The sequence below is a fragment of the Zeugodacus cucurbitae genome, chromosome 4 (genome assembly GCF_028554725.1).
Source record: "Zeugodacus cucurbitae isolate PBARC_wt_2022May chromosome 4, idZeuCucr1.2, whole genome shotgun sequence".
Taxonomy (NCBI): Eukaryota; Metazoa; Arthropoda; class Insecta; order Diptera; family Tephritidae; genus Zeugodacus; species Zeugodacus cucurbitae.
Genome location: NC_071669.1, coordinates 62734819 through 62752929, shown reverse-complemented (window position 1 = coordinate 62752929; position 18111 = coordinate 62734819). Strand labels below are relative to the sequence as shown.

At 35.6% G+C, this 18111-nt stretch overlaps 1 protein-coding gene across 1 annotated transcript; it reads left to right on the top strand.

The window, feature by feature from the left end:
• The first annotated feature begins 16560 nt into the window (after positions 1-16560).
• Positions 16561-17091, top strand: LOC128921706 (fork head domain transcription factor slp2-like). Its single transcript, XM_054229870.1, has 2 exons — positions 16561-16878; positions 17002-17091. Exons 1-2 carry the CDS (start codon positions 16561-16563, stop codon positions 17089-17091), a joined length of 408 nt encoding a protein of 135 aa, XP_054085845.1.
• Positions 17092-18111: the final 1020 nt, after the last annotated feature.

Here is an 18111-nt window from a genome sequence, read left to right as displayed (position 1 = left end):
ACTCGTATATAGTGCATGTACTCAATATGTGTCAAATCTTCTCAAATCTTTTTATTGTACCATAAAGCTCGATGTTACTGCAGATATAACTTATCGAAAACAATTACCAAATCGAAGCTTATATGATTTTTTAATATTTCATTTCAACGCCTCATTCATAACTTGATCAGGTTACAATAACTGTTGTCTATGTAATTAGTTTTTCGATTTATTTTGTATGAATACTTGGGATCTCTCCAATTCTTTCAACTATTGTTTTGAGAACGTTTTTACAGAAAGTATCAGGAGCCATAAAACATTGCTCATTAATAGCAGAAACAATTTTTGAAGTTTTTTTAAGGGGCTATAACAGTGTGTTCCATGATAAATTAGGCGATTTTCATGAATTTTAACGGAAGTACTCGATCGATTTAATAAGTTATATTTTCAGCTATATTTTAAGATTATTCTGTTACAAAAATATGCAAAAATAACGGAGTTATGTGCGTCTTCGGAGATGCCAAAAAAAATGTTCTCCAACTGCTGACATGTTTCCGGCCGAATGCGTAGCTGAAACAAAAAAATTCAAAAAGGGTATTAAAATTTAAGATATTTCCTACAATTTAAGATATTTCCTAAAATATTAGAATAGGTCATTGTATAGTAAGTATATACAAGAATACTCAGTTTCAATTTGAAGTCGATCGGTCAATTCTCGTTGAATTAAGATGTCAGCAATTTTGAAAAATGTTTCGAGAAAAACGCGTTTAAAGTTTGGACTATGCTTATGCCTGCGAGCGGTCGCTCTTTAGAACTTCTTCTTCTTGACTGGCGTAGACACCGCTGTTTAGAACGCTGTCATTTAAAAACTGTTCTAGATACGACCTTACCGCTTTCACAGGTTATTTTTGAAAGTATAAACTATCGAATAAGCAAAACAAAAATAGATTTTTTGAAAGTGTCACATTGATATAACCAGCTTTAGAGGGGTTTAATGTTTAAATGTATCGCAAGGCATGATTCGGTTTCGAAAATCAAATACTATTACTTTTAATTTGGTTTCCTACGAAGGTATGGTGATGAAATATATTGTCGGAATCTTGATGATATTTCTACTTTAGTGGATTAATGTTTTACCATATCATAATGGAATATAAGATAACGTCGCATAATAAACATGTGTAAAGCAAAACTATTAAGCTATCATGTATAACATAACATAACATAACATAAGACTGAAAAAGATTAAAGTTAAGTATTGAGTAGACTGAGAGAATCTTCACTACTGCAAATCTGCAACAGAGGACATTCTAGTATACTCGGCAAGTTCCCATTTCTACCAAATAGGACAGATTTTCGCAATCCTATAGAAATGAATCTAAAATCTGGACTACATATATCATTCCCCTCTAGAGAGGAGTGGGATATGGGAAAAGTGGACAAAGATTCAGCGATAAGTATCTATATGGACGGGTCAAAACTAGACAAACGAGTTGGAGGTGGGGTATTCTCAGAAAAACTAGATACCACAATCGCCTTCCGGCTACCGGATCATTGCAGTGTGTTCCAAGCAGAAATCACTGCAATTAAAGAAAGCCTTCTCGTTCTGTCAAAAAGAGTGTTAGCGGCCAGACAGATATTCATATTCTCGGATAGTCAAGCGGCTTTAAAATCATTAAAGTCTCATAGAATATCTTCTAAGATAGTGAAAGAATGCTTGGATTTATTATTGACAATGACATCATATTTCACGATACACCTACAATGGGTACCAGGACACAGTGACATCTCTGGGAACTGTGTAGCAGATGAACTAGCCAGACTAGGCACCACACTGCAGTTGGAGGCCGATAAAGAGGCAATCTATATACCTCTGGCAACCTGCAAATACTTAATCGATAAACATGCAGTAGATACGGCTGAATCACAATGGAAACACGTTTGTCTACTTACGGAGCAAGAGTGGAATAAGAGCCGTATTTGCCGCTTATTGAAATTTTAGAGGAATGAAACAAAAACGCTTGTAGGGGTGTTAACGGAACACTGTCTGATTGGGAGACACACCAGCAGACTAGGCCTACCTTTCAATGATTACTGCAGGAGCTGCCAAGAAGAAGAAGAAGAAACGATTACACACCTTCTTTGTGGATGCAAGGTTCTGTACAGAAAAAGAATCGCAACTATTGGACGCGGTTTTCTCGAGGATGTGGGCGAAGTTGCTCATGTCAAATTGTGTGAACTTTTTCACGTTATTAGAACCACAGGGTGGTTTAATGATGACTCGATAGTGTGAGGGATCTCAGTCCCAGTGGTATCACAATAGGCCTCCCAAAGGCCTAGGTGCGTCGTTTGGCAGCCACTCAACCTAACCTAACCTAAGTATTGAGTACCATCGAATAACATAATATAACATAGCATAGTATAATATTAAAATTGGATATTGAGTAACATAACATAACATAGCTTAACTTAACTTGATCTAGCATAGGATTCCATGACATAATTTAACTTTACACAAGACAACATATGGTTAAATAATATTAAGGTTGGGTATTGAGTAACTTAACATAACGTAGCGTAACATATTATTACATATTAAAGTATATGCAAATTCAAGTTTATCAGAGTATTTAATAGTTTAGGAATAAAATATTTCTGGTATACTGGCAAATGAAAAACAAATGATGTTCTGTACTAGTTCTAGTACGATTCTCTCATAACATTATTCCAACCGAATGAATTTATGAATAAATACTTACATACGTTATGCATTTAACATATATTATTCGTATATAAATCAGTATTTTACCAGAGTTCTGGTGTGCACTCAGTCGTACAAATAATCTACCAATGATTCATTTATGAATTATTTTTCTGAATTTCATGAGTTTTGAAAATTTATTAAATATCTATGAATATTTATTAATTAAATGTAGTACAGAAGTAACGTGCTGTATGATTCTGTAAAGCTTTTGAAAGCGAAAAACTAAAATAATTGCTAACAACTAACGCTGAAATTTCAAGCTGCAACGCATTGAAGCTGCATAGTCACATAGAATTTATCAACAAAATATGTAAAACATGAGTAATCCTTGCATTGGTCACAATCAATACGAGAATTGGACTACAGACATACACATATATATGTACATATATATCTGAAAGCCACCACAAGCACACAGTTAAATATAAATACAAACAGCAAACCACTAAGTCAGCCAAATACAGATCTCACAACCCACAGAAACACCAACAAAGCGTTAACCTTTGCTGACATCTTCTCCTCCGCCACTTTGTGTTTATTCAACTGGCTGCTTTTTGGCAAATCCTTAGCCTTTAGTTTGCTTTGCAAATACGCTATGCGATTTCATTTTATTTGATTTTATTTTATTTTATTCGACAACTTATTTTTCTTTTTTCGTTGAGCACAACGCAGTTCAAGTTACGCTGAAAAGAGCAACCGAAATGGAGCAGCAGAAGATTTTCAAATATTGAAAATCCGCAAATAATCCGCAAACATATGATATATGTATGTATGTAGATATATATTACAGCAATATGTGTATAATACGTGCCTTGCAGTTGGCAGTACCGTAGTTACTAGACATACACATACATACTAGTACATAAGCTACAAACTCTCGTGTTCGTATAGTGCCAAAAATGCTTAAAACGAAACTGTTATTTCAGTTGGAAAAATATTAAATTGTAACAAAAAGGTTCTGAAACTGACAAAGTATTCGCTACTTCTCTATAAATCCGCATACATTCATAGATATACGCTCGCATATGCACAGCGTCACCTGATCTCCAATAGTATTTGGCATGCAGAGCGTGTTTTGTGGTTGCCACCTTTCGGCATACACACTCTCTCACACATGGGTCTCTTTATATGAAAAACTAAACTGTTTGCTTGTGGTTCGTAGGTAGAAAGTAGGTTTCAACACTGTGAAAAATATTGGTTAAAGATTAAAGAAGAAGTTATAATGTTTGTCTGGTGGAATTTGACAACTACAACTACGTGTCGGTGGTGCCCAAGTGGACTAAGTTTTGTAATTTGTTTTTAATCGGAAAACTCATTTATGGTTGAGGCTACTTTTTGGGAAGGAATTAGCAAAGCTGAATGTGACGATGATGATCTTAAAAACTGAAAATGATATAATTCGATTTCGAAATTATTTTACTTTTAACCTTTATATTAATCTTAAAAAAATTCCAGTTTTTCTAAGGTTGAGTTTATATCAATGACTCACAAATACTTTTCGATACTAATATCTTCCGAAAGTTATTCCCTAAATCATCTTTCCAAGATATTTCGTCGATGGTCTATCATACCAAATTTGAAAAAAATTGTTTTTAATATCTTGCTTATCTTTTTTGTACTCCCAGTTCTTTAAGAGATTTGCAGAGAGTCCGAGATAATAGATATTCTTAACATTGTTTCCATCCAACATGTAGAAATTGCAGTCCAATTTTAAAATAGTATTTTGAGGTTACCAGAGTTCCAGAACGTTGTAATATGTAAGGAAATACCATAACATTTTTCACCAGATGCGAAACAGTGTCCACGAGTGATGAGTGGATTAGGTACTCCCACTTTGATCCTTAATATTGATCAGATTATTGACAGATGACAACTATCTCTCATACTAGTCTCTCTGAGAGATTATAATTTCGCTGACATTATATATAATTTCAGTATTTATTTGACTGTCAAGATTGTTTTGAAGATCAAACTAGGAATCTAGTTTAAGATCTATTCAATCTATATACCCTCTATCTCTCTATACCCTTTCACGTCCTCATAATTTCTTGGAATAACTTCAGAACTTCACTTCAGAACAGAACTCCAGAAAATATGTATTCAAAGCCAGTTCCCTGCAGGGACGTATATTATACATCTCAGTACAGCTTAAACTTACGTGTATTGAAGTTAAACCAGACGTTTGGCAAATATTCGGTTTGTTTCTTTTCAAAGCATTAAATAGAAAATCTTACTATTATACCCAGTAAACAGATATTCATATGAGTAAAATTTTCAATATTGTACTAAAATTTCATAAAACTCATTAATTCTTCTGATTGTATTGTAATAAATCTTTACATTTATATTCAAGGGTTTTCCCAAAAAATTTTTCTATGACCTCTCCAACCACATTCGCTTACTAGGTTTATCACCACAAACCGGCCCCACCACACAAATGTACACATATGTATGGTATGTATCTTTCTCTAGATTCGCTTGTGTTTTCTATTTTCTATTTTCTGTTATGTGTTTTGAATTTTAAAAACTTTACGTTTGCTTGCCATTGTCGCTGAGCTTACAGGGATTAAAGTTAATCCATTAAGGTTACAACTCAAATCGAGCGAAAGACTCACACAGCGTCGAGCAGACATGCGGATTTCCTAACCGTAAAATGTGTGTTATTAACTGTCATTCATTTGGTTTGCGCTTTCAAATCAGTCTCGGTGAATTTCAGACGACGTAAAAGGTGTTGTCGAAAGTTTAATGGTTCTTTGGGCAGCCAACGAACTGTGGCAATTCAAAGTCGATTGCTTTCAATTAAATATTTAAAAACTATTTTACTTTTGTAATGCTCTTTTGGAATTACGAAATAGAGATTACTGAATATGCATTGTTTTTTGAAACTTGCTGATATTAATAATTTATATAATTTATTTCAACATATGAAGCATTACTTTGAAAGGGAGTTAAAATTGTATGCGCTGAATAATTATATACTAGGCGTTATCTCAAAATATTTAAGGAACTTAAAATTTAGTATATTTTGAAATGAATGTAACTGGAATAAAATGCGCCAAAATGTAGGCAACATTTTTTTAATCAAAAAAATTCGCTCAAATACTCCCGACTCGAATTGATTGTTTCGTAAAACTATTCTAAATCCTTAAATGCTCTTTCTTTCTATATATATTTTAACCAAGTGCTTGTCAATATTTCAATAGCAGTACATAGTTTGTGGTCGAAGTGAAATCGCAAAAGAAATTTTGGCTGTAACCACGCGTTGCAACCTGAAGCGGTAATAACTGACACTATTAACTATGCACATGTGTAAAGAAGCAAAGAAGAAGTAACTAGACTAGCGGAGAGTAGAGCAGAGCGGGTAATCGAAGAATACAAGCACTGGATTTGATTTTTACAAGTGTGAAAAAAAAATATTCTCGCAGGCAAAATGTTAGAAATGCAACAAATCGTAACACCTAGCGGTTGTTTGTAGAGGTGTTGGTGCGCCGTGAGTGCTACACTTCGAATAAGTGTAGCATATTGAATGAGAGATATCTTTGAATTTTACAAATATTTGTAAATGCACAAGGCGACTGCCGAGAAGATGGAGGTTACGTGGCCGGAAAACTCGCTGCGATGGCAAATGTATTGGTGTAAACAGTGTAGCAAAGAATTGAGCGGGATTTATATAATATTTAGTCGAAATTTTTTAAATCATTTTTGCTTTTTTCTAAGAAATATTTTTTTTTTCATTCTTAAGAGTATTTTTAGGCAACATTAATTACCTACCAAGTGTTATATAAACAATAAGTAAAAAGTGATACCTACATTTAGGATCATATTACATACAAATCACACAAGGAAAGACGGGTTGGAAAAGCTATTGGTAACAACTTATGTTTTGAATTTTAGTAAGCGGTAATGAAGGTTCAATTCTACTTTTAAATAGAATAATTTCAATAGATGGGACCTTATCATCAGATTCTTCAATTCCTACTATTTTTAGAAAATTTTAGCGTAAGATCAATGGACCTCAAGTTGAAGTCCTCTACGTTTTTCCAATGCGAGTTTCCTGTACACTTTTCACACCAACTATTTCTTGCATTATGTAGACACTTCTTCACCTACGTGTGGTCATACATATGTATGTATTGATATCGCCAAAAAGTGTGCAATCTTTGCGGCAATGCCGAATGCCATTTTCATGTTGCGAATAGCAGCTGGCGCAACAAATGCACTTAACCTGCTTGCATTATTCATGTTTTTTGCTCGCGTGCTAACACACACTACTCGCACAGCACTACATACAAACACATTCATATATGGACATAAGCTACACTGCATTAGTTACAAGAGAAAATGTTTTTGCGGCAGAAGTTGTAAACATATAAATATATGTATGTATATTACTTGGATATGTACATATGTGTATTGGAAATGTGTGTTCCCTACTGAAATATTCGCTAAAATATGCTAGATGCATCGATTGCGACCAAAAACTTACTTTCTTGTTGGCTTTTCTTAGCAATTTTCAGATGTAAAGTTTTTTCTAACAATATGAGCGTGGTATTTCGCCAGCAGTAGGTAAGTAAATTTAGCCTTGACGAGTTAAAGAAAGATTTAATGATCTGAATGAATCTTAGATATTCTGAATTTGTTTAGGTTTACTTTTTGATACAGTATATAACAAAACAAAAGAACTTCTCTTGTTGACCTATGTAAATAAACGTCAGCGAAATGATGAAAACTGAGACAGTTATATCGCGCTTTATAACAAGCCACAAATATATCTTAACACTTGTGGACCAAACTTAGCTTTGCAAATGATTTGGTCAGATATTGTATTCCTGAAATATACTCTCTAAAATAGTCTGAAATAGATGTAAACACTCTTTCAACATTCGCTTTAGAGTTCCAGGCAGTCTTGTATTCAGCTTTTTATTCAGCTATTATTTTCTTAAGCTGAATAGTAAAGAGTTTTTCAATAGGGTACGCCATATACTTTCACGTTCTTTTGACATTTCTCTTCAGTAAGGCTTGCCATTTGAGTATGGAAAGATATACTATCCAACAACAAGTCGAAATTATTAAAATTTACTACCGAAATTTGGAGTCAGTTGAGGCTAATTTTAAGAACGGATTTTCATCGAAAAATAATCTTCATCGATCAGGTTCATTTCTGGTTGAATGGCTTCGTCAATAAGCAAAATATGCGTTATTGGTCAGGCAGCAATCCATACGTACTCTAAGAGTCACTATTGCATTCCGAAAAAAATACTGTTTGGTGGATTTTGGTTTGGTTTATGGGGCCGGCGGCGTCATTGCGCCGTACTTCTTCCGTAATGATCAAGTTACTGTGAATGGGAATCGCTACCGCTCAATGATAACCGAATATTTTTGGCCCGAATTGGTTGATATGGCCTTGGACAATATGGGGATCCAGCATGGCGGCCACAAGCCATACAGCAAATGTCACAATCAATTTATTGAAAACCAAGTTTGCTGAACGTGTTACATATGTCACGAAATGGCCCAGTCAATCGTCCGTTTCGGTCGTGCGATGTCAACAAGCTGAACTTATGAACTTCGTACGAATTCGTAAGAATATCGAACGTAAAATTGTAGCGGTATCGTCCGATTTATGCTTGAAAATCGTCGAAAATTGGATTGAGCGTCTGGACTTCTGCTAGCGTGCCCTTGGTGGCCATGCAAAAGAAAAGAAAAGAATCTCAATGATATTCCGAACCGTTTCTGTTTCTTTAAAAATGTTTAGCGCTCTAATTGAAAAACCCTTTATCTGAAATTAAAAAGTTTTGAAAAGCTTGATTTGGATTTATGTCTTAGTTACCTAAAGCTCTATTTTTAAATATTCCTTAAAAGTATTTATAAACAACCGACCATTCTCTTAAGATATCATATCATTAAACATTTTTAAGCAATCCTCTCTATTTTTGCACCTTAATCTAAACTTTACTTTGAGAGAAGCCCATTTTTTACATGATTCTTTAGTATTTTTCTAGTAAAGTAATATATGTATGTATCTCTTCATCTCTAAAATACAGACCAATTCTCCATAACTCTCTCGTTATCAATTTTTCAAAGATTTCATTGTGTTAACCGGCAGTAACAAGTAAAGATCCAGAGATCTTACGCTGGAACATTTCCTTCAGTACCACAAAAGCAGCACTCAAGGATGTTTTCAACGTTTTTTTTCATTCATTACAACAACAATATATCCTACAACCTATATATATACTATATTATACGGGGTTGTCATTATATTTTAAAAATTATTTTTTGAGATTTAGTATAATCTGGAAAGTAATGATTACAAGATGCTTGGAGAATATTTTTTGTTCGCGCTTATCACTATCCATTGTGTGATTCAAGGATATTCGAATTATATTCCCTTAGTAAAGCCAAAATTCATAATATATATTCATTTCTAACCTTTCAGTTGCGCCTGAACCCGAATAAAATGTTTACAAAATCGTTATATTATGCAATAAAGTTCCATATATGCATTTACAGCTCACCATTTTCAATGCTTTTGCTGCTTCGTTGGAGCCTATTCGTCGTACGGCCGTAAGTGCATTTGTTTCAGCCAAAGCAACATAAATTAAATTTGTTTCAAATTTTCTATGAAAAAATCTAACTTACTTACATTTATCTAACGGCATATGAAACTCACTACACATAAACACACATGCATACACATGCAAAGAGGCATGTGGAAGAAGAAAGAAAGGAAAGGCAGGCACATTTGTGCGGCAGCCACGTAAGGAAATTTTTAAGTTTTCTCAAACGTAAAATTGCACACGTAACTTCGTTTACGTGCAGCTTGAAGTCATTTGCCCAACACAGAGACACATACACACACACATATGTGCGCCTGCAGCTGTACAGAATAGCTGATTTTTTTTGTTGAGTAGTTCGGTAGAAAATTGAAAGTAACCGAAGCAAAATGTTTTGCACAAAATTGAGTTTAGTGACTGTCAGTGCACACTCAACTGTTTGCTTGTATATTTATCGCTTTTTAGTTTCTATGCATACATATGCATACGTATGTGTCTATGTTTGTTTGTAATGGAAAAATTGAAGTATGCTTTGACAGCTGCCGGCTGCTGATTGCTGCTGTTTCTACAGCTTTTGTTGCTATATTTCTTCATTGCAGAGCATCTAATAGCCAACGGCAGCAACATCATGACTTAAAATTTTTAGATTTTTTCGATTTTTTGCATTTCTTCTTTTTTTCCAGTTTTGTGTGTGTTTTTTCTTATGAAAGAAAATTGCAAACTGCTTGTCAGTAAACAATATTGAAAAGCAATGCTTTTTGTGTTTGCTTTTTGAAAATACTCAGGTAGTAGCTTTGGGAAAATACGAATATTTAACAGTGAATTTGTAAGTTCAATTACACCTCCAGTCGTCACACTTGTCAACCGTATGTGCAAACTTATTGCAAGTGTGGTTTTCTTGAGCACACACATACATACTCACATAGTTACATGCTAATAGGAATGTTTGTTTGTGCGTGTAAGTGAGTTAGTTGTTGCTCGGACGAAGCTTTCATTTGGTGATGCAAAAATGAAAACAAATTTGGCTAATGTATATACGGGACAGTGGCGGAACGAGGAGGGTAGTTGGTATAGGAGGGTTAAGATAAAAGAAATATATGTATATTAGGTTGTCAATATTTCTCCCTTCCGCCTTTTTGTCTTTTGAAATACGATACCATGGATAAGGATAAGCCAGCCGACGGATGACCTGTGACGACGAATACCGATCAAAACATGGAAAACATCGAGTTAGACCGGCATGTGGCATCTCGTGATATCGCCCAGGAGATGGGAGTTAGTCACCAAACCATTTTAAACCATCTGCAGAAGGCTGGATACACAAAAAAGCTTGATGTTTGGGAGCCACCTGATTTGACGCAAAAAAACCTTCTGGATCGAATCAACGCCAGGAATATGCTGCTAAAACGGAACGAACTCGACTCATTTTTAAGCAGATGGTGACTGACGACGAAAAATGGGTCGTGGTCGAAGGCTGGTGAATCGTCCCAAACAGTGGCCAAACCGCGATCGACGGCCAGGAAGGTTTTACTGTGTGTTTGGTGGGATTGGAAGGAAATCATCCACTATGAGCTGCTCCCATATGGTCAGACGCTTAATTCTACCATCTACTGCGAACAACTGGACCGCTTGAAGCAGGCGATCGACCAGAAGCATCCAGAATTGGCCAACAGAAAGGGTTTAGTGTTCCAACAGGAGAACGCCAGACCACACACTTCGTTGATGACTCGCCAAAAGCTACGGGAGCTCGGATGGGAGGTTATATTGCATCCACCATATAGCTCGGACATATCGTCAAGTGATTACCACCTGTTTCTGTCCATGACGAACGCCCTTGGTGATGTTAAGTTGAACTCAAAAGGGGCTTGTGAAAAGTGGCTGTCCGAGTTCTTCACAAATAAGAAGGGGGCTTCTACGAGGGGGGTATTATGAAGTTACCGTCTAGATGGAAACCCATTATCGAAGGAAACGGCGCATATTTGAACTAAATCCGATCACTGTAACACTTTTTATAAAGCATTGAATAAAGAGCAAAAAAGCGGAAGGGACATATTTGAGAACCTAATATGGAATCCGTTAAGATAGTTCTCACAGAACTAAGTCATGGTTTCTGTATTTAGGTTATGTGCCTGAATTTATAAAGCCTCAATCGTCTAACTTCGGACTTTCTCTGACTTTTCCTAAGATGGCTGATCACATGATTAATTCAAATGAAGCACAAGGGATCGACTGTATGATTTTTTAGATATCTGCTACTTTTAGACATCGAAAGAATCCAAAGTCTATAGAAAACATTTTAACAAAGAAACTAAACTTCAGGAGTTAATATCACACGTCAAATAGTCCCCCTTCAATGAAAATGTCACCAATGCCACTGCTAAAGAAAAATTAGTTAGCAGACATGACATTCATCTCTATTTTGCATGCGTTTCTATCTAAACAGACCAATGTGATCAACGCATCTACCAGCAGTTAAATATATACATATCTTCGTATGACAGTTATCAGGTCAAATAATTTTTTTCTGCATTTTCCCCCATCTATTTTCTGCATGTCGTATACATTTTCATATTCTGTCAGCACTTTCTGTATTAGCAAATGTTTAGTATTTTGCAAACTTCGTCAAGCCGTGCGGAACATTTTGTTTGTACACTCGTCCACAATTGATTTCACATTTGATTTGATTTCAAGAAATTGCTAAAAGTGCAACAGACACGCTAATGGTTAGACGAGTTTAGTTTTTGTTTTACATATGACTATGCAAATGAACTTGTTTTTAGCAGAAAGCAACAAGCGGATGACTATTCTGCTTACTGGAAAAAAAACTAGGTTAAGTTCGATTTCGGTGTACGAGGTATGGACTTTTAGTTAATTGAGAAATATTTTTAAACAGTTTACAATGCTTCTCAGGAATATGTAACAACTATACGATACAAGGAAAGTTTACTTCAAAAGAAATTGGAAAGAATTGAAAAACCTTTGAAACCACAATCGATTTCCATCTTGTGAATATACATCCAACATATAAGACTTGCCGGACGGCCTGATCGTAGTGAAACCGCTGGAAAGAAGAAAGGTACTACCAATGAAGGCCTTGCAAGAAAAATCGCTTCTATATTTTAATACCATCGAACTGGGAATTGGTTCGGATCCACTGAATCCACTGAATGAGTACTGACTAGCAACCAGAAGTCTCAAAGTCGTTAGGGTTTTCGGCGAAATTCCAGTAGTTTAATTGAGATCCTTACCTTAAGCATGGTTCGTCTTTCCGTTGTTTTCTAACCGGTCATTGAACAAAGAGCATCCATGTGATGAGACTAAAACCCTTACCGCATACCAAATATTGGAGTTCTTTCGGAGGAAGCAGAAGACATTGTAGAATCATGTCGGAACTTTCTTCTCGACCGTGCCTACTTTTTGCGGAGTTGAGATGATCTCAGCACTAATTAATGGTATTCGAGGAGTTCCACCAATCTTTGGGAAGTTTGGTATCACTTTTCAAGGAGTAAAATTGGTTTGGATTGGATCAGCGAAACCGAACTGGCAGTTATTGCTTGTAAGTTCACTAGAAAAATTATCGGATTTGCGGTAAATCGGCGGTCTCACGAATTCAATAGAATGCTTGGCGACCACAATTTTATAAAAATATACAATAAACTACTAAAGGTGGGCAACAACCCAAAATGAAATCTATCTGTCTAAATAATAAATTCCAACCCAACCTCTCGCTGTGACATTTCAAAAGACTGCCATCACATAAAATAAAATATGTTGCTATTATTACAAATTTTTATTTACGTAACGCTGCAATGGTCTGCTGTATATTAAAAATGGAAAATGGTATAAATCAGCAGCACCAAGCAAAGCTAGCCAGTGGACATTTTGTCAGCTGCAGCATATGCGCCAATTGTTGTTGTTTCCTTCCAGTAAGGCATTTGTACACAGAGAGTATACAAACAGTATCTCAGCGTAAGGACTTGGTATGAAGGGCTGTGCATTGGTATATGTGTGACCTCCAAATAATGGCATCTCTATTTAGCAGCACACAGTTCAGGTGGTCAGTATATGGTCTGCACGTAAGCCGTGAGATGTGTCATTGCCAGCCGCGTATCACACGTTCCGTGGTGTCGTGTGCTCGACGTCGGGTGTCACAATGACGGGTTCATTGTTCACTCGTTCAGTGTAATATTTTGTCGTGAAAAGTTTTTCCCAAAAAAATATTTATTTTTTTTGTTTTTAGTTGTTGTTGCCAGACTTTGTGCTTTTTGGTTGACTTTTTTTTTTAACTTTATTCATTTGGATTTTCTCTGCGGATATGTCGCTACGGATTTACGTGTGACGCCATCAATTTTGCATGTTTTTTCTTCTTGCTTTATTCGCTCGCCTTCCGTGCTTTACTATTTACACTTTGCTTTGTTTTCACTTCCAGCCACAGCTTACTTTTCGCAAATCGTAGTTTTACGTGTTGTTGTTTATACAGGTTGCAGCGATGGAGGGAGAAGTGTAAAAGTTAAAAAAAAAATGTATAAAAAATCAATATGTGCTGGAAAAAATGACAATCACACGGGTTGGTGGGTAAAAAGTTCAAATTTTTTTTTTCTTAAAACGCTGTTATTGTATTTTGGGGCAGCAGACAGAATGTATAATTTTCGAAACAAAGAAAGATGGATTAAGGATTCATGTAACACATGGCATATGCAGGAACTGTGCCGGACTGACAAAAAAATTAATAACAATTTTTCTCACACTGACATATTACGTGTGAAGCTCTTGTTCAGACTTGTGTCCTTGCTTATTCACCATTACTTATTGCAGATTGTCTTATTGATGGCAAAAGCTGGTGCCACATATGAAAAGGGTTAGTCGTTCATTTAATCGCTGCCACATGTTATAGGGTGGGTAATTGCTACTGAAGAGAATTGACAAATATGAAAGATAGCTTTTGACATAATTAAGATTAAAGTTGATTTCAATAATTTTGACTTTTCATGAAAAAAGAAAGAAATATCTTAATACTAAATTTTCTAGAGACTCTTTGGTTCTAAGACTGTGCAGAAATAAAATTAAAATGTTAGATTAAATTTTGTATTAATATTATTATTATATTTTCATAATAAATAAGCTTTTAGTCAACCGCGAAGTATGAGTGACCCAGTACTCATATCATACTTATAAAAATATTTCATTATAAAATAGACTCAATATAAAATCATACATAAAATTTTAAATCTCAAACTGCAATAAACGCCGCGGGTGCACCATGTGGTATGAGCAACGTCAAAAGATTACCATAGCACTGTTAAGCCGCTGTACTAGGCTTAAGCTTTGCAAAAGACAACTTAAAGTCTTAGTGCCATAATTACACTTCCTTGGTCTTCTATTCTACCAAACTGCTTTTATGGCACGACAACAAAAAAAAATGTCCAATCTGTGCATAAATAATTTACTCCATATAGAAATTAATTAAGTTGTAAAAGTTTCGATTGCGCGTCTATTCGCCGATCCAATGAGTCACTTGCAGCTGAGAAACATAGGGGACCATAGTAAATGAACTGCTAACCATACTCTTGTTCATATTATCTATTTATCTATATTTGTATACGTGACTGTATTGAACTGCTAATAAAGAGCGTCAATAATGAGGGATTGTGCCCTGTGGCGGTCTGCGCTGGAAAATTATGGCTTAAACAGAAAATTGACAGCTCATATAATGCAGCGTAAAACATATTTTAAGTTAATAGCTTATTAAGAATCTAAAAACACTGTAGACTTAATCTCGTTCCCACCTCATAGCCCATACAGAATATTAGGTCTGCACATGAACGCCACCGAAGAGAAGGGAGTCATCTTGAGAAATAATGAAAGCGAAAAGCGAAATGTGCTGACACAATACACGTCACTTATATTTTTGTAAATTAAATAAATATATTCATTTTTGATTTTCAAATATTATTTTTATTTTATAAATTAAATAATACTTTACATATATGTTCAACTATCCTCTAATTACATCACATAAAATCAGTTATCCTCTACCGGAATATCTCCCAAGAGTAATAATACCACTTAAATTGGTGTTTGCGGGGACGTTAGAAACGCTATTTGTTGTTGATGGAAAGCAAGCTTTTGATATGCTTCCTGATATCGCTGCTGCACCTGTTGTTGTTGCAGAACTACAAGTTGTTGCTGTATCAGTTGCGTCTGTTGGAGGTGGTATTGATACCAAGCATGCTGCTCATGTAGCGCCTGCATCAATTGGGTCTGATGGGCTCCTTGCACCTCGTGCGGCGTGGGGAAGTAAACCGCATTCGGAGCCTGAGGATGCGGTACACCATTTACCAATGCTCCTACCGCACTTCCATTTCCCACACCGACAGTACCAACAGCTGGTAATTCAGAACTCAACGCCCAATAGCTTCCACGCCCTGGGTCGTCCAAAGCACGTGGCACCTTAAAGAAGCATGAGTTCGTGCTTAGTGTCTGTCTGATCTGGTTTTTCCAGTTCTGCCAAGTATTTTAGTTTTGACTAAAATTTTAGAAAAGGAAAGTGAAAATATGAATCAATAATTCTCTTAGCTAGTAATCTTATATCATCTCAAAATATAAAGTCATTGAAATTATTTGTGAAGAATTAAGTTTAAAAGCTTTTATAGCACTATAACATTCCTAATGTGTCAAGTGTCACTATCTTACCTGATCTGGAGAACAGCTGATTTAGCTACGCGTCGTTTTTCTACATGAGATGACCTTTTTCTAGAGTAATGTATGGCTTAACTCAGAACTTCTATGTTCTATTGTTTTAGAACTCTATTGTTCTCGCCATAATTGACTTAAGAAAAATAGACTTTTTACTTTCACTTCGATTGCTATAATCCTTTTTCCTAACCTTGATTTTCTGACAACGCATTCGATGTTAGTTTGACATCATCAAACTCTTTGGAGCAGAGACGTGACTCTTAGCATATAAATACGAAAACGTTCACAGCGAAAGTCATCAGTCATTTTTAGACATCCGCACAGAATAGCACTTGAAATTCTACTTACTTCGTATAAACTTCACATTCTAAACAGTTATTTACAATGGCCCAACTTCTGAATTCCAACTTCTCCATCCGAAATTTGCTGGCAGGTCCTGATGGCACCAACCCAGCGCTGACACCACCACCATCCGATGGTTCTTTATCGCCCAAGAACTCCATATCGTCGAATGAAGAGAATCATGGAAATCGGCCGAACTTGACGTATAGTGCGTTGGTGACAATGGCGATACGAAGCAGTCCTGAGGTCAAACTGACGTTGAATGCAATACAAAGTTGGATTAGTGAGAACTTCCCTTATTACAGGAAGGATGAGCAGGGCTGGCAGAACCAAATACGGCAGACGCTAAGCACGAATTCATGCTTCCTTAAGGTGCCAAGAGCTTTGGACGACCCTGTACGTGGAAACTATTGGGCGTTGAGTTCTGAATTACCAGCAGTTCGTACTGCCAGTGTGGGAAATGGAAGTGCGATCGCATTGATAAATGGTGTACCACATCCTCAGGCTCCAAATGCGGTTTACTTCCCCACGCCCCACGAGGTACAAGAAGCTCACCAGATCCAGTTAGTACAGGCGCTACATGAGCAGCATGCTTGGTATCAGTATCATCTCCAACAAACACAACAATTGCAGCAACAATTGTTTATACTGCAACAACAACAGGCTCAGCAGCACTATCGGGACGTATACCAGAAACTAATGTTCCATCAACAACAAGTCGAGTTTCTGACTTCGCAGCAAATATCCACATAAGATATTATATTTGTATTAAGTAGTTCACACTATATATGACATTATCTTATATAGACATTCGTTAGTTGGTAAGATAGAGTGACTTATGAAAGCTAGTATTGTGATATCGAAAATATTTTCGGTTAAAAAAAAATTAAATAAAAATAGATGAAAAATAAAAAAGAAATTGTTCATTAATAACCTTATGTTCTTGAAACGGGAATAGGAAAGCCTTGATTGAAATAGATGCCTTGAAAGCAAATATGCATCAGAGAAGAAATAGAAGAATATTAACAAAAACGAATATGAATGGGTAAATATGAAAAATAAGTAATTATGTAATGAGAAATGTTGTTGATTCATCCATATGTTGTCAATCGGTCAGTCCAGATTATTATCGATGAAAATCTATCATGTTCAAGACTACATCTTAAAAAATTGTACAAAAGGAAGAATAAATATTAATATAAACATGCAAAATGTTGCAAAGATAGTCTAATATTTTTGTTCACCTGACGGTTGTTCCAAAACTAAACGAGTTATATATTGGGTGATATACACCAAAGTGATCAGGGTCACAAGTAGAGTTAAATGAAATTTGGTACACGTGTTTCTTGACACCATAAAACAAAATTGGCCTATTGCCACGTTGACAAAATGGCGACCTATAAAGAGCTATAATTAAGCCATAAAGAAATTTATGAAGTAAAATTTGGTGCAAAGAATAACACTGGAGAAGGGTATATTTGGATGAAATTATTTTGTGAATGTAGGCGGGGCTTCAGTTCCTTGTATATATATATAGCAAAAGTTATATCAACTAAACTTTCTGGATTTAATTACTTAGGTTATTCAATATGCAGCATGAATATTGACGAAGTCGGAGAATAACCAAGACAACTACTAAACGTGCTTTAATTTAATAAAGATAAACACCAGACACCCAAAATTTTATGGTAAAGATTGTATAGAAGGACTGCTTAACAACCACAATAGTTTCCATATAACAAAATTTTGAATTCTTGATTGCTTCACTTTAAA

Coding starts and splice junctions, on each gene's coding strand:
- LOC128921706 (XM_054229870.1), top strand. CDS start 16,561: ATGGCGATACGAAGCAGTCCTGAGGTCAAACTGACGTTGAATGCAATA. Junction 16,879..17,001: donor ACTTCCCCACGCCCCACGAG/GTACAAGAAGCT, acceptor CAACAACAACAG/GCTCAGCAGCACTATCGGGA.